The 25,055-nt window shown below is 42.7% G+C and overlaps 1 protein-coding gene across 1 annotated transcript in view; it reads left to right on the top strand.

The window, feature by feature from the left end:
• The window catches only part of LOC103663318 (contactin-associated protein-like 3), a 133,806-nt gene that overhangs the window by 49,874 nt on the left and 58,877 nt on the right, over positions 1-25,055 (top strand). The window contains exons 5-9 of the mRNA XM_040620317.1: positions 209-352; positions 4,422-4,683; positions 10,249-10,395; positions 18,411-18,582; positions 24,899-25,005. Of these exons, the coding sequence (XP_040476251.1) occupies positions 209-352; positions 4,422-4,683; positions 10,249-10,395; positions 18,411-18,582; positions 24,899-25,005 (832 nt within the window). The remainder of the gene's footprint in view (positions 1-208; positions 353-4,421; positions 4,684-10,248; positions 10,396-18,410; positions 18,583-24,898; positions 25,006-25,055) is intronic.

The raw sequence follows: 25,055 nt of genomic DNA, 5'->3' as shown, positions 1-25,055 counted from the left end.
AGAAGGGTGTTTAAACTACTTATCTAAATATGATAAAGAAAGCATTGGTAAATCGACATCTAAAACTTCACTTGAAGTTAACATGATGTTAAAATAATGCCAGATAGGCTTGAGGCAATTATCCTATACCTGCTAAGCATAAATATTTTAGGCAGATAATCAGAAAATCATTAAACAATATTATTTATGTCATTTTTTTCTTTCTAAGATCAGCTTTGGAGGGATTCCTGGACACGGAAAATCAGTGGCATTCCCACATAAAAACTTTCACGGCTGCTTCGAAAATCTCTACTATAATGGAGTGGATATCATTGATTTGTCCAAGAAACACAAACCACAGATCCTCCTCATGGTAAGAATGTGTATATGCAAGGTCAAGAGAAAAAGGGAACTGCAACTTGTCTGATTGATCCAGTCTTAGAATATGCCCCCTTCTGAAGGCAGGGAAATTGCCAATCATATCTATCTTTTAGTTCATATTTGACTTAATTAAGTAATTAATTTAATTTTTTAAAATTCTAGTTCCAGGTAGTTAACATACAGTATAATATTAGTATAATATTAGTAGCAGGTGTACGGTATAGGGATTCAGCCCTTCCATACACCACCCAGGGCTCCGCACAAGTGCCCCCCTTCATCCCCATCACGTTTCTTCATTTTTACACGTGCATGGAAACAGACGCACGCTTTGTCACAGCGCATTCAGATACAGACTTTTCAAAGCAGGGTCTCTGTGATTGATTTCCTCTTGCTTCTCGCTCCTGTTACTGAACTCCAAGTTCAGCGGTCTGTCACTTGCTCGAAAGGCCAATACTCAAGAGATAATTTTGATTGGAAAGGAATTTGAGCTTAATTTAATTTGAGGCCAGCAACCTGGGGAGAAGGTGGATTCTCGTTCAGAAGCCTCCTGCAAGGTTTCTGCCTGGCCCAGGGGTTTTCAGAGGGGGTGAGGAGTTCGTCAATAAAGAGAGCGCAGGGGTCTGCCCTGTATCTTTATCGCGTGCGGACTCCATGGTACCTTATCTCCATGCTCAGGGTCTGCATGTGGGGGTCCGGCAGGAATGCTCCATTGTTTCTACAAAGGGAGGCAAGGCCCACAGATACACAAAGGGACGCTAGTAAAATCATTCGTGTGACCTAAAAAAGAAAAACATTTTGCCAGAAAAGTTGCTTGGCTATTGAGAAGGTGGATGTGGCTTTAAGCAGGCAGCTGGGAAAGTTCGGGTCCTTCTCTCCTCAAGGCCAGTGGTCTGTCCGCTACGGATCCAGGGACTTAGGTCCGCAGATGAGGAGCGTGTTACCTTCAAGCAGGTTAACCCCTGATGGAGTGTTGTCACCCTTCTGTCTCTCCATGCGGCTGCAAGCCCTCCCCCGAGACCAGCATGTAACTAAGGTAGTAGCATCTGTCCTTCCGTGTTTGGTTCATTATAACCGAATCCTCTACAGATCAGTACCCTCAGCTTCACACACGGACTGGTGACTATCGATGCCTCCATATCTAGCATCGTTCACAGAAATGGGATTGTTGGGGCGCCTGTGTGGCTCAGATGGTTAGGCGTCTGCCTTCGGCTCAGGTCGTGATCCCAGGGTCCTGGGATCAAGCCCCACGTTGGGCTCCCTGCTCGGCAGGGAGCCTGCTTCTCCCTCTCCCTCTGCTGTTCCCCCTGCTTGTGCTGTCTCGCTCTCTCTGTCAAATAAATAAATAAAATCTTAAAAAAAAAAAAGAAATGGGATTGTTTTATGTAAGCTTTTCTCCATCTCAATTTTCCAACTCAGCTAAACCTTGTGGAAATGCTTTAAAAAAAAAAAGATTTATTTTTTTTTTTTTCATTTTAGAGAGAAAGAGCTCAAGGTGGGAAGGGGCAGAGGGAGAGGAAGAGAGAGGATCTCTCAAGCAGACTCCCCACTGAGTGCAGAGTCCTCCAGGACCCTGAGATCACAACCTGAGCCGAAGTCAAGAGGCAGACACTTAACCCGACTGAGCCGCCCAGGTGCCCCTAAACCTTATGGAAATTCTTTCCAGCCGTCGGCTGCGGCTCTGTGTTGTTATGGCTGCTCAATGTTCCATTAGGAAACTTATTTCCTAATCAAGACGTTTGCTTTATTTCTGTGTCTGTTTTACCACGAACAGGCAATCGCACCTCTGTTTTCTGATATTCGGTCTTCTATTTTGATGGCAAAGTTTTCAGGCATAGAATTTCTTGGTTGAAAGTTTTATACAGCTTTCAATTTTAATAAATGTTGTTGGGTTGTTTTCCATAAAAAACCAAAAACTGTACCACGACATCTGTCACCAGCAGTGTAGGCAGAGCCCTCCCCTCACATTTCAGGCGGCCACATGTTGTTAGACAGCGCTCGGGCTCGTGCCAGCTCAATGGACGTGAACTAATCCCCGATTGTTACTTCATGTTTATCCGACTGCTGATGAATGAAATAATCCTTTGTCCATTGGGGTTTGCTTTTCTGATCATTGTTGATTATTATTCTTTTGCCATTTTAAGTTTTATTAAAAATTTTTTTCTGGTCAATTTGTGAGGGTTTTTTTTTTTAAGATTTTATTTATTTATTTAGAGACAGAGCATGAATGTGGGGAGGGGCAGAGGGAGAGGGAGAGGGAGAGAGCGAATCTCAAGCAGACTCTGGGCTGAGTGCAGAGAGTCTCCATCTCATGACCCGGAGCTCAGGACCTGAGCCGAAATCAAGAGTCGGTCACTCAACTGACTGAGCCACCCAGGTGCCCCAGTTGATAAGAGAGTTTTATGTTTGATAAATTACCCTTTGTCGTTGATGATCCAAATATTTTTTCAGATTAATCAATTTTATATTAAATATAAGATCATGTTATCATATACAATTATATATTGCATCTTTTATATTAAATGTTATATGCTATGTTGAGTATATAAATGTTTTTATTTGTATGTGCTCAATGGGTCTAGGTATTTTCTCTTTATAGCTTTGTAGTAGTTGGTCTTGCTTTGGAATGCTTCTGAACCCCTGGACTCTAGATAGAGTCTCATGGATTTTCCCATAAAAAGCTTTAAAGTTGGTTTTATTTATTTATTTTAAAACTGAAAAAAAATTAAGTCTTTGGGATTTATTCTTTGTGTGGCTTAGTTGTTACTGTATGCCTTCTGGGGACCCATTTGTGCCTGCACTATTTAGTAACTAGGCCCACCCTCTGTGCCCAGGGTTGAATCATACCTTTCATTACATACTGGCTGTACATATATTCTCAGGTCTTTCTGTGGGTTAGTTAGTGGGCTGTGCTGCTCTGTTTATTCCTGTGCCAATACCATGTTGACTTGATTACACTGCGCTTATGGTATGTATGCTTCAATATCTGCTAAGTTAAGTCCTATCTCATTGTATTTCTTTGCATGATATATTTTGGAGAGGAAGGGCAATGTTTGGGCACATATGCCTCTGGAATTTATGAAAACTTATCCAATCTTAGGGAAAAATTCTTGTAAAAAAATTTTTTTATAAAAGATTTTATTTATTTACCAAGGGAGAGGGGAGGGGGAGAGAGAGTGAGAGAACACAAGCAGAGGAGTGGCAGAGGGAGAAGCAGACTCCCCGCTAAGCAGGGAGCCTGATGCAGGGCTCAATCCCAGGACCCTGAGATCATGACCTGAGCTGAAGTCAGCTGCTTAACCGACTGAGCCACCCAGGCGCCCCACTTGTAGAGATCCCAATTGGAGTCACTTTAAGAACTTAAGTTCCTTCTTTGCAAACACTATGATTAAAAATAAGTTTGCCCCTGGAGCAACAGATGTAATCTAAAGATAAAAGGTGTGCTTTTTGTAAAATAAAATGAAATTAAAAGAACAACAGCCCACCAGGCAGGTCAGACGTTAGGCTGGGTGAAGGCAAGCTGGCTGACCCGGCCCGTGCGAGCTTCGCCTTGGGGATGGCCAGGCCGGCCACATCCTTTCCTTCAGACGGGCCGACGCACACCGCTCACCTGAGTCACATGTACGCGTCACCTGAGTGACCTGTAAGCACGTTTACACAACCAAGGCGAGTGCAGGAAAGTTCTGGGAGTACGTGGCCCTTGGTGCTGGGCTTCAGACTGGATATAAATGTGTAACGCCTCAAGGGAAGATATCTCTCTCCTCTGTTGTCTCCCGCGCCCAGCAGGAGGCCTGGGCAAGAGATTCCTTTGCTGATGCCCAGAAATGGAGGAGACAGAACTTCCCTAAAAGACTCAGAGGTAGGTTTGCTCAGCTAGGGCGGTGCTATGGTTTGAGGGGCCTATACAGGTAAATCTGGATTTAAGTTTGATAGGGAAGCCTAGTTCTTAAGTCCTAGTTTGCTAGAAGGTTGATAGGAAACTGCACATCTTGGAAAACCCATTGCTAATGAAGTCAAAGTGCCCCTCCTGCCCTTTCCTAAATCCTCTTCTGCTGTATTCACAGGGAAATGTGTCCTTCTCGTGCTCACAGCCTCAAATTGTGCCTGTGACTTTTCTGAGCTCCAGGAGTTACTTGGCTCTGCCAGGCACCCCCGGAGAGGACAAAGTGTCAGTCGCTTTCCAATTTCGAACGTGGAACAGGGCAGGGCTGCTGCTGACCACGCAGCTTCGACACGGGCCAGGGGCTCTCATCCTCGTTCTTAATGATGGAAAACTTCAGCTGAGTCTGTCCCAGCCCGGACATCCAGCGAGGGACGTCACAACAGGTAATACGCTTTTGCTATGACTGCACCGTCCTTACGTCTTCTCTGCAATAAATGAGTGACTGAATCAATAAGATATTTGTAATCCTTCTAGAGGGATCTAAATGTCTTTTACCTTTGAACTAGGTATCTCCAGGCTGTTGGTGTGACGTAGTTAGCTATGTCACACATACCTATCAAGTTTAAAAAATAACCCACTTATAAGCTGATGGATAGTAATTGGCAGTCAGCTTGAAATACTGGAAGACAGTAGCCCAAGCCTGAGGCCTCTTGAGAAAATAGGTTTCTTATAACTGTCTTTTGAACCTATACACACACTGATCCTCATAATATTTGAAGTTACCATTTTTCCCTTTTCTGTCGGCGCTCCTGATTCCTTTGGGAATCCCTATTTTGGATAAGGCTCCTTATAACTATGGGCGAATGTTCTGCTCGTCTTCCAAGAAGGACCCACGTTTCTAAACTCACTTCCAGAGTCATGTTATCTTTGGACTCTGGGTACTCTTTTGCATTTGAGTGCTGATAAAAATTTAAATCTAGGCGGATGTCATTCCATGAATGTTGAATATGGAAGGAACATCTTGCCTGATCCTGGGTTACCAGGTCGGGGTTGAAAGACGGGAATGAAACTTAGGTCTTTGTTTCACTCTATAAATCAAAAAAAAAATCTGACCACCGGCATACGGAGTGGACTTCACTCCGTATGTGGACCTCAGCAAAAGAGCAGAGCCAAGAGTGTCAGGTCAGCTTTAGGAAATTGCTTCAATCTTGGTTTGTGTAGAGTTACAAGCCGCATGTCGTATTAACTAAAAGAGATTGTGTTTTACCGTTGCCTCACGTGAGCTCATACCTCTCTCCCTTCCAACACACAGGTTTTAGTTATTTAGCTTTTTTTGGAGGCCAGCGCTGAAATATTATACAAATTTTTTAAGCTTTTAGATTGCAATGCGTTGATTTCCGGAAACAAACCAAAGGTGAATTTTTCTTGCTGCTTGTTTCAGAAGCATTTGAGGGGTGATGTTTTTTACATTTGAAATATAGGCATGCCTTAGAGATACTTGGATTTGTTTCCAGACCACCCCAATAAAGCAAATATTGCAATAAAGTGAGTCAAATGAATTTTTTTTGGTTTCCCCATGCATGTTAAAGCTATGTCTGCAGTATATGTGGTCTATTAAATGTGCAGTAGCTTTGTCTGGAAAAATAATATATGTACCTTAATTAAAAAATATTTTATTGCTAAAAAATGCTGTTATCTGAGCTTTCAGCAAGTTGTAATCACTGATCACAGATCACCATCAGAAATGTCCTTGCAATGAAAAAGTTTGACACAGAGTGAGCAGATGCTGTCGGAAAATGTCCCCGAGAGACACTCTGGGCAGGGTCGCCACGAACCTTCAGTTTGTAAAAGGCACGGTATCTGCGAAACACATAAAGCAAAACGCAGTAAAACGAGGTGTGGGTCCATGGAAAACGAGACAGGTTGCAACTGGTTTTTCTTTTTTTTTTTTTTTTTTTAAAGATTTTATTTATTTATGTGACAGAGAGACAGCCAGCGAGAGAGGGAACACAGCAGGGGGAGTGGGAGAGGAAGAAGCAGGCTCACAGCGGAAGAGCCTGATGTGGGACTCGATCCCGGATCGCCAGGATCACGCCCTGAGCCGAAGGCAGACGCTTTAACGACTGCGCCACCCAGGCGCCCCGCAACTGGTTTTTCATTTCAAACCTTGTATGAAGTCCGAAAGCACCGACCAAACCGAGAACCAAATTTTAAAGGCTAACTTAAATGTAATTGTATCAAATGCCAAAAAGGACACCCAGGGCTCGTTCATGCTGCTTCTAGCTTTTAGATCCTTTTCCCTAACAGTTACCTTAATATGTTTCTGAAGGGATCTAGAAAGGTGCAAAGGTGTATAATCTAGTATCCTGGTGTTCATGGAGCTGGGCCAACGGAGCGTGCTGGGAACAGAAGGACAGTAGAGGAGGGAGGGAGCGTGTGTTCCCTTTCTGTAGGAAAAGACACATTTCCCCCCTTTTCCGAAGGGCCTCGACTGCCATGGACATTATTCTGTGTCATCAGGATAGATTTGACACAAACCAGTGGGAGGTGAGTGAGAGGACTCGCCTGCCAGGCTCATTTCCAGACCTGCCTCTGCTGCTAGAGCCGATGGGCACCTGTGTGCTTCCCAAGCCTCGGGTCCTCGTCTTTGAAGTGACACTAGTGTGACCGATGGTAGGAGCAGTGATGCTGTGCCTACGAACCGTCAGCCCAGTGCCTGCTAGTCAGCAATCATGCCTTAACTTTCAGTTTGCATTATTCCAAAACTAGTCCCGCGATCACCACCCCCATCACTCCCCACCCGCCCCACCCAGACTGAAGCCTTTGCGGGGCTGGGGTGGATGGAAGAATAAGCAGCATCTTCACAGCAGCTCAGCTCAAAGACACAGCCCACCCTCCCTTCGCCATCCATCCTTTGACTGCAGTGCTGCCTGGGAGACAGGCCATCCTTCCATCAGAAGTGGGGAGGGTAGAACACACACAAAAGAAACACGAAGGGTGAGCATTATAATGGGTAGAAACAGAGAATGAACATAAGTGGAGGCATTTCACTTTTAAATGAGAATGTCGGATTTTATTAAAAACAGTCTTTTATTATAGAGGCAAATGGCATCTATTACCCATTCAAGGAGATATTCGGGAGTGTTTTCTGCAAGTTCTCCCACGAAATAACTCTATGTCCTAGACAGGTGGGTAGGTAGAGAGAGGGAGGGAGGGAGCCGGAGGGAATATTTCATGTACCAAATTAAATAATGGGTTTTCATATCAGATTTTAAACGGATGTGGTTACCATACTGATAGATATGCTATGTGAGCTTTAAAATCAATACTGAATGACAAGAGCGGAAGGAACACTCACAGATTCTTGCTTGTGTATTTCCTTTAGCTCCAGGGCTGGAACGTTTCCTTCAGGACCAGTGTCATAATATATGTCTTAAGTATCTAAGTGAAATCTTCGGTATTCTGTTCTCTGTTTTCTCAACATTGTTCATGAACCCAGCCAGTGTTGAGTGTTGGAAACAGTTTTGGCTTCACAAATACCACACAGAAAGTGAGAGTCTGGCATTTCTATTATACTGGAGCTGAAGTGACCTTTAGTGACTTTAAAACCGTCCCCTCCCTGAAAGTATGTCCTGGGAAGTACCATCGCTCATATTTCAGTCTGAGAACAAAGTTACCGCTATTTTTACAGTAGGGTCTGTGACCTTCTGGATCAGGTCAGAAACATATTTCGCGCACAGGCAGATCTTGAGTCCACGTCAACGTCACTGATGAGAGATCAAGCAAAAACAAAAAAGCTGTATTTTAATTTTTAATTGCAGTATAGTGACATATCGAGGAGCATTTGAGGGACATGGATTTACGTGGTCGGTCGGTTACTTGAGCCAAACTCTGATATTAAATTAAATATGACTGGTTAACTTTCTACCAGAAACATGGCCATATTTTCTTTGGGGCTAATACCCCCATGGGCTGGAAAATAACTTCCGATTCTTGCAGGTTGACTTCCAAACTTGGAGGGCTCTAAGCAGTCTGTAACTATCATTTGTAAGAGGGGTAGGCTCGTATACTGGGACAGTTCTCTAAGACCATCAGATTAAAGTCAAGCAGGCTCATGAGCATGCTCAGACATGACAGCAAAGAACTCAAATGATTATCACTTTGTTGTTTTTAAATGAGCTCAAGTGCCTCTTTATGACCTCCTTCCCCGACAGCCAGGACCACTTCTAAAGATTCCAGTTAGTCTCTGTGCTCCTTGAGAACAGCAGGCATCTCTGTGGGTGTGGAGGTGGCCGTGACCTCTCTGCAGGGCAGGAATCTCTTATCTTTGAACAAATGACTCGCTTTGGCCAGCAGAACGTGGGCAGAAGTGACAGCCACCACATCTGAGCAGAAACCGCAGGGAAATTCTGCCAAGTACTGTTGCTTCTCAGCCAGGAGGCAGAAATGGGGCCATGCAGTCGCCTCAGTCCTGTGTGAATAAATACTGGGGCATGGAGCTTGGAGACCCGAATGGCCTGGGACCAGAGTGAGAAGCAAACCCTTCGTTGTTTCTCACTGAAACTTAGGGATTATTTGCTTTGAGAAAATAATTCAGGAGATGCTAACTAACAAATTCTGGCACACCTGCTGTCCGCTGATTTGTCTTCGGCATGACACAGCATGGGATTTCCATTAAGACCCGGCCAGTCCGTCTGTAGGAGACGCTGAAGTCACATGTAGTTGGACGATGGGCGGTGGTTCAAACACATGTCCATTCCTGACTCCATCACTTCAAGAAAAAATAGACATGTTGCCTCATGGATTCAAGAGACAGTGGCTGCTTTAGGGGGGAACAAATATTAGTTCTTCGGAATAATAACGTAACAATAGCTGGAGTGTGCTGTATCAAATGTGGGAAAACAGAAAATGGAAAAAATGACATAAAATGAAATCAATCAAACACAGTTCCCTCATCCAGAAGTTAATGTTAATATTTAAGAATATTGCCTACCCGTTTTGTCCATTTTTAGACAATGATTGAGTATGTACACACACGCACTTTAATGTGATGCTTTTTTAACTTTACATTTTGTTCAATGAATTTTCATGTTTTATTAATACTTAAGTTACTAATACATTTTTCTAAAGAGCTATACTGCTATAGATGATGTATTTTTCTAAACAGCGTACCGAAGTTATATATAGTAATAATACACCAAAGTATGGAAAAAATTTTATTTTTATAACTTACAATTTAGAAAAATGCTTGTGCTTCTCACCATTGCAAAATATTGACAAACTAGAAGAGAATGAAGTATGCCCTATGCCCCATCATTGGGATATTGGATCATTTCAGGATTGTTCAGGATCTTGTCATGTTATTCTATTAAGGTCCTAGTACTGGAAGAAACTAAGACTACACTGTCCAAGGCAGAATGTTTGAACTCTTCACTCTCTATTCTTCTTTACCTCTTTGATTCAGATTTCTTTCTTTTCTCTTCATTCCTCCCTGTACTTTTCTGACTTAACTGAGTGAGGAGAAAGTGAAATAACAGCCATTGCAGTGTGCACATAGGTCATAATATTCTCAACTGACCACAGTAATTTTTGTTAGAGCATAATTTTTGTTAGAACGAGCCTGGCCAATCCATGACTGTGGAGGGTCAGACGCAAGGACCCTCTGTAACCACACATTTACTCAATGAGCCTCACTACACGGGTAACCCCTTCCTCCTGGATAAATATGACCAGGATACCACGTGATCTCATTGCCTATTTAGGACCCCCCAGTCAAGCCCACATCTATACCAAGCCTCTCCCTGGCTCTCTGAGAGGCCCCAGATGTCCTCTGTGGCAGTTCTCCATTGCCCAACCAGCTAAATAACCTGGTGGGTTTCAGGTGAGTTCATGGTGGTCTTTGGTAGGTGGTCTAAGATCCTCATTGTATTGTTTTCAAGGATGGCTCTGTTTAGAGGGTTCTATAGGGTTTTCAGGAATCTCTTTTACCCGATTTTGTTTACCTCCAGGTTCTGGATTAAGTGATGGGCAGTGGCATTCAGTGTCCTTATCATTGAAAGGAAATCACCTGACTGTGATGGTGGATGGAGAGGCAGCCACTGTGGCTCATTCCCTGCGTGGGCGAATTGACTCAGGGGACACCTATCATTGGGGCGGTAAGTGAAAGGAACTGGCTTTGTTGGTAAGCAAACCATTCTTGTCTTTCCAGCTCCTGACTTTTAAGACAACCGACAATTTTAAATGAAGATTAATACTGAAGAATGATCTTTCTCTTTCAGCAATAGTCAATGAGAATGTTGAGCAGACAAAAACAATACATTTTTAAAAAGATTTTATTTATTTTAGAGAGAGAGTGAGAGAGAGAGCACAAGTGAGAGGGACGGAAGGAGAGGGAGAGAGAATCCCAAGCCGACTCCCCATTGAGCACAGAGCCCTGCACGGGGCTCGATCTCATGACCCTGAGATCATGACCTGAGCCGAAACCAAGAGTAGGGTGCTTAACCCACTGTACCACCCAGGCACCCTAGACAAAGACAATAAATTATGGCCTAAAATGCATGGCTACTGGTGGCCTTGTTTAGATGTGCGTTTGCTAAGATTGATTTTAAATTTAGCCCTTGTTTTCACTGCAGTCACCTGGAAAGCTTCCAGAATGCTAGTGCCTGTCTCCATCCCCAGAGATCCTGCTTTCTCTGGTTCTGAAGCCCGCGGAACGTGCTCTCCAGGTGACTGTATGTGCAGGCAACTGTGAGGGTCCTTGTTCTCTGTTTCTTACCTTTCGTACTTTGCTATAGAATATTTTCCTAAGGCCAAATGACCCTTAGAACCTTTTCTTCAGGTTTTTATGTGGCAGTTTTCTTGCTGCACGTGGGTGGTCTTCTTTCTGTCAGCCGCTCTTGTCCCCGAGAAGCCCAGGTCCTCCAGTGTGGCCCAGGAACCAGCCGGGACAGCATCCCCCACAAGCTTGTCACAGATGCGGATTAGCTCCCCTTGATTTCCTGAACCATAATCTGCCTTTCCCCAAGATCCCCAGCTGGTCTGTTGCCCTAAAGTTTAGGAAGCATTCTGTTGCCCACTGTCTAAACAGAAGGGCACCGTTATATATACTAGAGCCGGAGGTGGATTTCATAACTACTGATGTTCACTCACTACTTCCTGATGAACTTTACCAAGACCACACCAGGCCGTCTCTCCGGACTGTAGGAGACAGAGTGTTTGCCTGTTCGGTGGACCTTTGACTGAGTCTGTCCCGGATCCGTTCAGCCAGGGAGGGGGTGCTTCTGAGGTTAATGAATCTCCATTCCTGAGGCATTCAAGTGAAAAGTTCTGAGCCATCAGAAGCTTAGACCTGTCAATTGTAAGACTTATTTCTAATCGTGGCTCGAAGCTGTCCTTGATATTATTCCCGTTTTGCATTTTATAGTTGTTTCTTTCCAAAATAAGTTTGGAATCATGGTAGAGATAACTTGATAGCCCAACAAGAAAGTATAAAATCCTCCCTAAGAATTGACAATAAGCACACCAACCTTGCATCAGGGTGTTTAATCTCTCAAGCCCCCTAAAGCAAGCATCGCTGTGAACGTGGAGTAGTGCCAGGAGCATTAGCAGATCGGATTGCTTGCTTTCCTTGCCTGCTAAATATGGTGCATTTCTGACCCAGATAGTTTTTTAAACCTGTACGCTTATGATGGATTTTATAGCTCTGCAGAGGAACAAATTCCTTCAAAACTAAATAAAGAATTTATCCAGGAGCTATAACTTAAAAGGTAAAGAGATTTTGAAGCACTAAAAGGGATAGGAAGAAAAATCCTTGCTGTGTTGTTTAATGATGCAAAATAGAATACTTGTTATTTTGTGTTAAGAAGTAAAAAAATACTTTCCAAAACCAGAGAATCTTCTCTCATATTTGAACTTTTACAGTTCCAAATGTGCAAATCACAGCTACATGAGAATGGGTACTTCCCATAAATATTTACATGTTGATGTGATATGAATCAGTTGTTATTATGGAATATATGTATATATTTTAAAATACTATTCATGTTTCTTGAAAGATACTTGTGGGCTAACCCCCCAGAGTACACAATTAAACACTACAGTGCTCTTAAAGCTTCCCTTGCTGCTCCAGAGTCTCATTCCCCCAGGTAAGTATTACCCTGCCCCCCCTTTTTTACTAATCCTTGCATTGCCTTTTTATTTTTCAATTCAGATATAATCACCACGTAGCATCATGTCGGTTTCAGATGTACAGCATAATGACTCAGTGTTTGTATGTGCTGGGAAATGATCCCACAATAACTCCAGGTAATATCCACCGCCATACATAGTTACAATTTTTTCTTGCGATGGAAATGTTTAAGATCTACTCTCTTAGCAACTTTTAAATATACAATAAGGTATTATTAACTGTAGTCACCGTGCTGTACATTACGTCCCCATGGCTTCTTTATTTTACAACTGAAAGTTTGTAAGTTTTAATGTATTGCTTTTCTTTATAACCTATTATCCACGTAGGTAACTTTAAACAATAGTGTTTTGTGTTCCCTTGCTTTTAACTTTACAAATGTGTTCTTTTTATTATTGTTGCTATCATTGTTGTTCTAGATTAGTTTTTGAGATCCAACCCTGTGAATGTTTATAGATAAAGTTACATTTTACTGCGCTGTAGTTTTTGATGTGTGTTATACCATGTTTCACTTATTAAATCCACCATCCCGTTTTACTGTTGAGCAACAATTTGATTGTGCCCATTTTTTTTTGCTATTATAAAAAAATGCGATAAATATTCTAAAGCTGCCAAGAATCGTCTTGCCAGCGATTTTAAAATTTTCCTTATGTACAAACTACCAAGTTTTCCTAATATGCAGAATCAATTTAATGAAACAACCTTTGGTTGTCTCCAGCCCTTGGTCTAGGAAAGGACCCTGGAGATTTGGAGGCAATGTGTTGAAAAAAAGCATAATAGGCTTTTCTTATGCATTTTCATAAAATTGTGTTGATGTGCAGAAAAACTGTCTCGTTAGTATAGTTTCCAATAACAAATAGTGTCTCTAAGATGAGCAGAATTACAAAGTTTAAACATCCCGTGAGAGAGTATAATGACTTTTCTTCATTACCACTTTGCTGTTTTTTGGTTGTAATTATAATTTGGCACTGAGTGGCGAAAATAGTGTAAGATCTTGCAATCACAGCACATTATCTGTAACTAATGTATAAATTCAGAATGACCTCTACATACTTAGCTGTAAATACCCAGTTGATTCCTACAGAACAATTCCAGGCACTGATTCAAACTAACTTAGTCAAATATACATCTTATACCAACATAACAGCATCTTTTTTCCTAGAGAAAGATTATGTACTATCAAAACAACCCAACTAATGCCCGCACCAGGCTGCAACAAACACACAAAACCAAAACACACCAATTTACTGATGTTAAGTAGGAAGATGAATATTACTTGCCATCAAGGAAAAGTGGGAGAGGCAAGTCCAAGACCAGTGAACACGGAGTCCTGATTCTCAATAGATGTACTATATTCACAAGTTTAATGCACAGGTAAAGACTCCCTTGTTCAGAGCCCCTTGTCTCTATGGTCCAGGGGACTTCCCAGCTCTGTTCTGGGTAAAGAGGGGCAGGTCAGTTTCAAATTGAGTGGAAACTTTGAGACCGGAAGACGTCGATGTCAGAGTTATTTTATCCAATCCCAAGAGTGGTGTTTGCCAGTGTCTCTTTATCTTTATCTTCTTAATTAACGTCTATCAGAACCAGAATATGCATCATGTTAACAAGGACATTCACTTTATCCCATTCATGCTCTGTAGCAATATTTGGTATTCACGGCAATCAGTACCCCATGTTCTGAGACACTCCCTAACCAGTTCTCCTTCCTCTTTCTGCTTCTCCTGATGGAGGTTCTGCTGCAAGTTCCCATTCCCCATGCAGTCACATTTTGTTGAAGTGTTTTCCCATAAAGTGTGTCTTCCTAGTACAGTTCGGATGACCATATAATTTACTGTCCAAATCAGGATGCTTTAGCGAATGAAGGAGATGATCTCAGTAATTACGACAGGACAGCAGGCATAAAGCCGGGCTCTGTGGCTTTCTTCCCATGACGGGGGTCCTCTCGCAGATCAGCAGCCCTTTGTATATGTCCTGTCAGCACTGTGTGATGCAGGTTTCCGTTTTTCCTCTTCTGTTTCTTCTCAGTCTGAGCTTTGTTGGTCAATTGTTCTTCCAACAATAGTTTCAGTCTACCGTATCGTACACAGAGTTTTGGTGCCTGCCAGGGAGGGTAGTGGAAAGCTGCTCTCTTTTCGATTCCTTTTGCGGAATCTTTGTACTATTCAGTAACACACTTCCACCGCAGAGTTGGGGGATACTAAATTATGTCTCGAATCTCTCGACTTTACTTGCATGCATGAGACCTTAGCAGACCAGGGAACCAATGACGGCTGTAATGAGGTCTTACCTCATGACCTATTCTGGTGTCATGACATAAAGTGACAATTTCTCCATTATCCCCAGAGGTCCTTAAATTTCAGACTCCTTCTGTAGTTGTGGGTATGTTCCATTAACTTAGCAATAAATATCCCCTGTCCACTATCACTGTCCATCCGGAATCAGGTCATTGAGGCATGACCTTCTGCCATTTTACTGTCAGGGCTTCAGGTAACCTTCTGCATGGATGAATGATCGACTCACGGCCTGGGCGTGTCTTGGGCCGTGGCACCCCTTGCTTCTTAACCTCTCTTTCGTACCTGGAGCAACAAATTACTTGGCGGTTTGACCTTTCCTTCTTAATGTTCCACTTTGAGAAAGTTTTCCTTGTGATCACTGGAGTCAGGTTTGTTTTGTTCTTTATAGGAATATTTAGGTATTGCATTGTATTTATTTTTAAAAAATTTTTTGGAGAAAGAAAGCTTGCATGAGCAGGGATGGGTGAAGAGCAACAGAGGGAGAGAATCTTAAGCAGGCTCCATGCCCAGCACAGAGCCCGACTTGGGGCTCGATCTCATGACTCTGAGATCATGACCTAAGTGGAAGTGAAGATTCGGGTGCTCAAGGGACTGAGCACCCAGGTGCCCCGGACACTGCACTGTGTTTTAGATGAGTTTGAAGTTTGTGATTTGGAGGAAGGGGAAGTTTACTGACTTAATGTTTCTGATCCTCTATCCTAATGTTCTCGGTTCCTAAGCACTGTCAGTAGAAGTCACCTATAAAGATACAAAGGTATACCAGGTCTCTTCCAAATATATCCAAACTTTCAGAAATTCTTTTACAAACTGGAATGTGTGTTTTTCCGCATTAAACGAGGAAAAGGTCAAGGGAAACTGGAGAGTTACGCAGTTCTTTATGATATAACATTACAGTTGAAGAGTCAAAGTCTCTAGGATGTATGAGGTTTCATTGTGCCCCACAGTGGGTTTAACCTGATGAAGGCCTTGGCTGGTTTTGGGTTTAATTTGTCAGGAATACAAAGCATCAGAGCCTCAGTCATGAAGAGAAGAGGAAAGATAGACTCCGAGCATTTTGTGGAAATTCTTAGGTAGCAAGCTAGCAGCCATTGGGCAGGAACAAGAGGAAGCTTCATCTTCAGTCCCTGCCCTTTGAAGGTGCACTAGTGACCCTCATGACAAAAGTTCAAAGAGAGGGGGATGAAAAACGTATTAGTATAATGAGTAAAATCTTTATAAATTACTGATTCCAGAGGCACCTGGCTGGCTTAGTCAGTTAAGCGTCTGACTCTTGATTTCGGCTCAGGTCATGATCTCAGGTCCTGGGATCGAGCCCTGCATTGGGCTCCCTGCTTGAGTTTCTCTCCCTCTGTTCCACCTCCCCTCATGCTCTCTCTTCCTCTCTCTCTAAAATAAATAAATAAATAAATCTTTTAAAAAAAAAGAAAGAAAGAAATTACTGATTCCATTTCATTTAAAAAATAAGAGCCTTATAAAATAACCTCAAACCCCAGGCTGTAAATATTAACAAAAAATCCCTTAATATTTAAATGATTGGAAAATGATTTTTTAATGATCTTTTTTTATAAAAAAAGATGAACAGTTACGACTTTGTGTCTAACAAATTAAAAGAAAACATTCTCTTGGAAATGATGTCAGTGAGACATATTGAATAAGGCAAAGAATAAATAAAATAGGTAAGTTTCCCAGGAAGCATAAACTTCACTTCACAATTTCTTGGAATTAAAAGAATATTAATTATTAAAAATGCTGTGATTCTTTTGAGTTTGCATATGAAAATAAAGTATTCAATTAAGTGGATGCTTTGTGATTTTATCCCACGTTGCTACAGGTGGGTTCCCCAGGAAGCTACCTCTCTGCTCGGGAGATTTGTGTACCGTGGTTTAGTGAGGTTAGTTCTGGGAAGCACCACTCCCCCCGCCCCGGGCGGGTGAGAGAGGAGCTGGGATGAACAGAGACAAGGTGGGGCATGCTGCAGGTGCAGTAGAAGCCTCAGGAGATCCCACGGAGGCTCTGAAGCAACATTGCCCCTCAGGGACATCCCAGTTGAGGATGTGGGTCCCTGACCACTCCATTGCATCCGTGTGCACTGGCCGTCCCTGGTGAGGGGTACCACCCCGCGAGACTCTACTCCCCCAAGCCAGGGAAGCTCCTGGGGAGAACCTCAGCCTCAGTCCTAAAAATGAGGGGTGTGTGTAACGGAGACGAGGCTGAGTCTATAGATTTCCCCCAATGGTGGCCTTTTACAAAAGCATTTACAGTGGCTGTGTCTCCTTCAGAACGTTTACTTTCCTCCTGTACAGTGGGAATCTTGCAGTGCTCAAATTGAAGACCCCGTGATTGCTTCCGAGGGCAACTCAACAGACGGTGGGAGAGCACGCTCTGCCCTGCTGGCCCCACACGTGGGGCAGGAGGTGGTTCTGAACCCGATCGGCTTTGACTTTGGTTTCAAAGTCCCCTGGCTGTGTCCTTGCTCGTTGTTGTTACCATAGCATCCTCTTGGGATGTCCTTTTGGGAAACCCAGGGGAATAAAATAAAACCGCTGTCTAGGAATCGTGGTTTGTAATGGTCAAAGATAACCTGAGGCATATTAAAATTTTTAAGGGCATATTTGAGCAAAAATTGACTCAAATCACGCAATGCCAAAGCAGAAGTGGTTAGGGACGCTCGGCGGACAGGAGCCAGGGGAAGGACTTACATAGAGAAGGTGCGGAAGCAAAGAGAGGAGATGATTGATTGGCTTGAGCTTAAAGCCTGGCTGGCTGTCCGGGATTGGCTGTCTTTAGATTTCGATTTCAGAACCTTGAGGCATTTAGAAGCTTAGACTCTGGTTTGCTCTCCTAGGTCACTAAAGCTTTTGGTGAGTCACCTCGGTCTGATGGCCTCTTTACTTAATTAATTTAACAGTGATTTACAGCAGGCCAATTAGTGAATGCAGCAGAACTTGTAAAAATTTAACTCTTTATTATTGAAAACAATCAAAGCCCATTTCTTTTTGCACGGACTAGTCCGTGATGCTAATTTTTCTCCATTATTTTCAGTGCCATATCATTGAGATACTTGTTAATTTTGTGTGCGTGTTAATGTTAAAAGGTTTTTGACTAAAATGCCTCACTCAGAAGCAGTTGGAAGTGTAGGTATAAATTGTTCTTAGATGTCTTTGACCATATATAATCAAGCATTGTTTTAACTGTGCCCGTGCGTGCACACACACACAGAGTAGACATTCACACACGTCATTATTTCTCAAGCATTTTAAATTTTACAGGTCCTATTTGGCCTGTGATTTTTTTTTTTTTCTGATTCTGTTATCCCATGGCTTTTAGTTCATATAGTTTAATATCATGCTAAAAGGAGTGATTTCTTCTGGGCGCTTTCAGAAGAGAAATCAAATTCTGCTTCAGTTAAGTGGGCCTTGACTCTACTGGTAGGATCTTACATCCTACCTTCGGCTCATCTGTTCACAAGCCTGGCTCTAGTTATTCCTGTGCTTTACCAAAACCAGTAACGTCTGTTCCCAGCCGTCCACCGCCCCATCCGTGAGGAGTATGAGCCTTCCAACGTGTGCAGGAAGTCTGATCCTCAGGCGTCTGCAAACAGGAGGCAGCAAACTCGCATGGACAAAATGCTGTGCGCTATTTTGGTCACGAGGGCTGACTTTCTCCTTTGTGTGTCTCCACGTTCATGCAGGCTGTCCCGACAGCAGGTCTGGCCCTGGATGTGGAGGCCCCCTGGCCGGGTTTCAGGGCTGCCTGAGGCTCATCTCCATCGGCGACCAGGCAGTGGATCCCATCACGGTACAGCAGGGGGCGCTGGGGAGTTTCCGTGACCTCCAGATAGACACCTGCGGCCTCATGGACAGGTAAAGCCATCCCATGTCGTTTTAGCATCCCTGATTTCAGTTTTTTGATAATAGGTTAAAAACAAATGAACTGCTGAGAGAGAATACCTCCTTTTAGCCCCTTCTCTCTTCCTGAGAGCCAATCCATATGGAAAAGTTACAATTAATTGAAAACAAGAAAGTGACCATCTTTAATTTTAAACAATTGCTACTTTCAAATATTATCTTAGAAGATGCACTGTCATGACTCTTCCTCGTGTGTGTCCCCCAGCTACTTAGTTCTTACAGAATACTATTCGTGGTGCTGTAAGTATTGATGAGTGTAAATGCTGACGGGTATAAATGCTTATAAAAATTCTTCCACTGCACCAAACAGATTAGAATGTTCTAAAGAGATAATGAATCATTGAGGGCCAGTAAGTCAAAAGTTACACGTGGTCAGCGGGTTTCACCCCACGCTCCCTTCTCTCCGTGGAAAATGAAAAGTAACTCTTCTTCCTAGAAAGGCGGAGCCTTTGGGGATTTCTAGTCATGTAAACACGGCAAAGAGTGGAAGGAACCCATTAGCACATACTGAGCATAGCACCAGTTCAGTGAAGGATGGAAGGAATGATGAAAGCGGATAAAAGGCATAAACTTCAATTTATAAAATAAATAAGTCACGGGGGTGTAATGGACGGCATAACGACTATAGTTAACTCTGTTTTGCCTATTTGAAAGTTGCTAAGAGAGTAGATCTTGAAAGTCCTCATCACAAGAAAAAAGATTATTTTGGTGGATGGTAACTAGACTTATGGTGGTAACCATGTCATAATATATTCAAATACCGAATCATTCTGTTGTACACCTGTAACTAATATAATGTTATAAGTTAGTTTTATCTCAATAAAATAATGGAGAGGCTTTGAAACAGTAGCACGTTAAAATCGGTAAGCATTGCAACTTGATTCAAATTGTCTTCTTTGTCCTGCTATCTGACTTTCAGTTTTTCTGGGGAAAAGGGATGGCTTAGCTGTAACACATTGAATTTTTTTCTGTGCCTGGTATGTTTGACCTCCCTGCAGTAGGCCTGCCTTACATTCCTGTTGAATAAACAAGCACACTCCAGACACCCTCCCGCGTCTGTGCGTGGCCAACCTCTTCAAAGTTCACGCTTTGCAAAGTGCTTTGTGCAGTAAATCTATTCCCAGTTTAACACTAACTGGAATTCCATGTCGTGTCCAATAAACTGAAAGTCGCATTGCAATTTGGCAGTGTCTTAGAAAACCGTAAATTCCAGGTCGTGAAATATCATAAGAACTTGATTTCTTTAATGCAGATGTTCACGTGTATAGTTTACATTCTATTCATTTCGTAGGGGAAGAAAGAGATCCAAAAAATTAGGCAAAAACTCTGAATCCTGATTTTCAGATTATGAAATGTATGCTGGCATAGAAACTGGCTTCATCTGTGAGTCATAACTTCAGCCAGCTCTGGAATCCTGAATCTTGGTGTTGGGAAGGGGCTCAGAAATATTCGCTTGGAGGTAGGGTAGAGTCCTCACCCATGGGAATGGCCATCGGTGGTTCAGGAGAGTCAGGGGTCAGGGGTCAGGTTGTCGGTTCAGCTGTGAAGCTTGTGAAGCTCATAGGAAGTCACTTCCGTGCCCCGGGGACTCCCTCACAAAGCATGATGTAATCACAGTATTTCTCTCACATAAGAAATGCATGTTGCCCTTTGTGCATAAAGGTCTTTTAGCCAACCCCCTCCAAAAAAAACCCCAAAACCAAAAACAAACCAAAAAAGCAACAACAAAGCATGCCTGGTGTTGCCTGTGTGTGTGTATCTATATATCACCAAATTAGAAAGGTTTTCCATAGCACACCTAAAAATGGTTTTTAGAAATATGTACCAACAATGGATGGAGACCTCTGGGATCTGAGATGTTAAGTTACCTTCTCTGCTCAAAGCAGAAATTGAGGTTCATGGCAACTCTGTAAGTGGGTATGAAAAGAGCTATCGGCACTTTGGCTGATACAGTCAATAATTATAATTTTTTATGGTTTTTATGGTTTAACATCTGAAAACGTGTCCTTATTCTCCACTACTAAAAGTGTTCATTCTTCCTTACTGCTTCAGGCCATACCTACCTCCATGTTCAACCCACCATGAAATAGAGTCATGTAAAAATACGGCAGAGCAACCATCCACGCCCAGGCTCCTGCCGGGTGCTGTGTGCCGAGCCCGGCCCTCCAGCAGCTCACACCTTGCCTGTCCAGAGCAAGTCACGGTGTCCTCAGGTGACACTGAGGTTTATTATTAAAATGCAGGTGATTTTGTAATTCTTATCCATCAAGCATGGGAGTTAATAATTCATGATGCACAACAGCATTCCTGGCCCAACGGCACAGCAAGTTATGAAAAGATGTTTGAAATCTGCTGGGAATATAGGAGAGCTTCCTGAGCCGCACAAGGACTCATGCACACAGGGCTCTGTCGTCCCGAGGCTCCCATGGTACGGGGAAAGTGGTGGGTTCTTGGGGACAAAGCTTTGGGGACGAGGTAGCCGTGAGGAGCGATTGTGTCTTACACCAGTTGTGTTTTGGACATTAGGATTTCATGTCATATAACTCAGGTTACATGGTCCTTTCCAGGTTTCTTTTAGGATCACAGGAATGCCATCTTGAACCCCTCTAGGCATGGACTGTACCACTGGGGCCACTTTTCCCACCTCTGTGGACTTTGGCCGAGCAAGTCTTCTAGATGCTAAATGCAACATCACGCACTGTACGCGTTGGTTTTTAGAGGAGATTAGTAGACCGAAGTGGAAGTTGGGGGGGTTTGTGGAGACACGTGGGAGGGCTGCCTAATTTGCGCTGGGACAAGGCAGGGCTGTCAGAGGAGGGAGAGACACCTACACTAGGGTAGAAGGTGAGTCCGTCAGTCAAGTGAGAGAGGCTGGACATCCAGTGAAGGTATGGCCATGTGGCCAAGCCCCAAGTGCAGCCGTGAGTCTGCCTGTTTGAGCACAGCTACTGTAGGAATTGGGAGTCTGAGGATGAGGAGCAGGGGATGGCGGGAGATGGGGCTGCCTGGCTGGGCAAGGGTTACACCAGAGAGGCCCGCTGGCCAGCTCGAAATCTGGACATTGATCTAAGGTACTCTGGGAAATCACTGAGGCCTTTTGCTAGGAAGCCACTTGCACGGCTAAGCAATACTGCCGACAGGGGCAAGATGATTTGGGTGTGGGCCACAGAGAGAGCGTGGTGGCCAGAAGGCCAGGTAAGGAGCTGCCTACCCATGTGAGAAGGAATAATGGCCTGAAGTAGGGAAGAGAAAACCGTAGATGACGTACACACTGTTTGGTGGACAGAATCACAAGCTGATGAGCTGAGTGGCTGTGGGGTGATGGCTGGGTCATTGGTGACTCTGTGTTTACCTGTTTGAGGAACTTCCAGATTGATTTCCAGAGTACCATTTTGCATTCCCAACAGTGATGTAGAAGGGTCCAAATCCTCCTCATCCCTGCCAACACCTGTTATTATGTCTTTTGGATGACAGCCCCCCTAGTGGATGTGAAGTGATTCGTTGTGGTTTTGATTTGCACTTTCCTAATGACTAATGATGTTGAGCATGTTTTCATATGTGTATTTTCCATCTCGTTATCTTCTTCTGTAAGGCGTCTGCTCAGATCCTTGGACTCTTTTGACTTCGTTTTTAATTGGTTGTTCATTGCCCTTATCGTTGAATTTTAAAAGAGTTTTACCTATATTTTGGATATCCATCCTGTGTCAAATATGTGTTTTGCAAAGACTATCTCCTAGTCTGTGGTTTGTATCCTCATTCCCTTAAGTTTTAAATTTTAATGAACTCCAAATTATCAATTTTTTCTTTCATAGACAATATCTGAAAAGTCATTGCCAAGCCCAAGGTCAGCTAGATTTTCTCCTGTGCTATTTTCTGGGAGTTTAACAGTTTGGTATTTTACATTTAGGCCTATGATCCAACTTGAGTTAACTTTTTAAATTCTTTTAATTTTTAATTGAAATACAGTTGATGTATTATATTAGTTTTAGGTGTACAACTTAGTGATTCAGCCATTATATACATTATGAAACATTCACCCTGGGAAGTGTAGTTATCATGTGTCACCACACAAAGTTATTACAATATTATCGACTATACTTTCTATGCTGTATTTCTCATCCCTGTCATTTATCTTATAACTAGAAGTTTGTACCTCTTAGTCCCCTTCACGTATTTTCCCTTCTCCCTCCCCCAACATCTGGCAACCATTAGTTTGCTCTCATATTTATGAGTCTCTTTATCTTTTTTATTGTCTTTTGTTAGCTCATTTGTTTGTTGCTGTTGCTTTTTTTTTTAGATTCGACATACACATGAAATCATATGGTATTTGTCTTTCTCCATCTGACTTTTTTCATTTAGCATAGTACTTTCCTGGTCCTCCATATTGTATCAAATGGCAAGATTTCACATTTTTTATGGCTGAGTAATATACCACTGAGTATATATATCTCACATCTTGCTTATCCATTCATCTACTGGTGAATACGTAGGTGCTTCCATATTTGACTATTGTAAATAATGCTTGCAACAAACATAGGGGTGCACATATCCTTTTGAATTCATGTTTTTTATTTTGTTGGATAACTACCCAGAAGTGTAATTATTGGATCATATGTTATTTCTATTTTTAGTTTTGGGGGGACTTCCATGCTGTTTCTATCGTTGCTGTACCAATTTACATTCCCACAAACAGTGCACAAAGGTTCCCTTTTCACCACATTCTCCCCAACCCTTGTTGTGTCTTGTCTTTTTGACGCTAGCACTCTGAGTGGAGTGAGATGATAGCTCGTTGGGCATTTCCCTGGTGATGAGTGACGAGACGTGTCTGTTGGCTATCCGGGTGTCTTTCTTAGAGAAATGTCTGTTAATGTCTTCTGTCCGTTTTTAATTGGATTACTTGTTTTTTTTGGTGTTAAGTTGTATAAGTTCTTTATATGTTTTGAATACTAACCTCTTATTGGATATGTCATTTGCAAATATCTTCTCCCATTCAACAGGTTGCCTTTTTGTTTTGTGGATGGTTTCCTTCACTGTGCAAAAGTTTCTTAGTTCGATGTAGTCCCAGTAGTTTACTTTTGCTTTTATTTCCCTTGCCTGAGGAGACATATCTAGGAAAAATATTGCTAAGGCTGATGTTGCAAGGATTTACTGCCTATGTTTGCTTCTGGGAGTTTTATGGTTTCAGGTCTCACATTTCGGTCTTTAATCCACTTTGAATTTGATTTTGTATATGGTGTAAGAAAGTGGTCCAGTCTCATCCGTTTGCATGTTGTGTCCAGTTTTCCCAACACCACTTGTTGAAGAGACTGTCCTTTACCCACTGGATATTCTTCCTTGCTTTGGTGAAGATGAATTGACCATATAGATGTGGATTCATTTCTGTGTTTTCTGTTCTGTTCTTGTGTCTGTCTGTGTGTCTGTTTTTATGCCAGCACCATACTGTTTTGATCACTACAGCTTTGTAATATAACTTGAAGTCTGGAATTGTGATGCCTGCAGCTTTGCTTTTCATTTTCAAGGTTGCTTTGTCTATTCAGGGTCTTTTGTAGTTCCATACAAATTTTAGGATTTTTTTATTCTAGTTCTGTGAAAAGTACTATTGGAATTTAATAGGGACTGCATTCAATAGGTAGATTGCTTTGGGTAGTATGGACATTGTAACAATACCATTCATCCAATCCGTGAACATAGCATGTCTCTCTATTGGTTTGTGTCATCTCTGGTTTCTCTCATCAATATATTATCATTTCTGGGTGCAGGTCTTTCACCTCCCAAACACTCTTCTAGCCTCTGATGTATCAGTTTGCTAATGCCCCATTTGTCAGAGCAGGTCCCATGCCCAACCCAGTTTGAAGTAGGCTATGCCTCTTGGTGGGAGGATCAGCAGGTCCCACTGCAAGGACATGGAAATAGGGAGGGGAACAAGTGTGGCTGCCTGTGGCCATTGCTAGCACTTTGTCCCTCTGATCATGGATGAAACCGATCTTGCCTTATTTGAAAAAGCAAACACATTTTTTTAATGTAACGCAATGTGTGGAAAATTTATCTGCTGCCAATATAGGACAATTGGTAGCATCTAGTGGGTTTCTTAGGCTGTGGTGAGTACTGCATGAGGAAACCTTCTTGACAGACCCAGCAAGTTTTGTTCCTGGTCTCATTCTTCTCCTGAAGGCACCTCAGTACCATCTTTCACTGTAACAGGTTAGCACTATGATACACATTTTCTCCTGACCAAATGTGGGAAATAGCAGGTGTATCTGTTTTCTTGTAGGTGTTTGCCCAGCTATTGTGAACATGGGGGCGAATGTTCCCAGTCCTGGGACACCTTCTCCTGTGACTGTGCGCACACGGGCTACACGGGCGCGACCTGCCATTCCTGTAAGCCTCACACCTGACTGTTTGGATTTCCATGCAGTTCTATTTTCCCT

This window comes from Ursus maritimus, unplaced genomic scaffold (assembly GCF_017311325.1).
Source record: "Ursus maritimus isolate PB19 unplaced genomic scaffold, ASM1731132v1 scaffold_34, whole genome shotgun sequence".
Taxonomy (NCBI): Eukaryota; Metazoa; Chordata; class Mammalia; order Carnivora; family Ursidae; genus Ursus; species Ursus maritimus.
The sequence above is the reverse complement of the archived record's forward strand: the minus strand, read 5'-3'. Positions and strand labels throughout refer to the sequence as shown.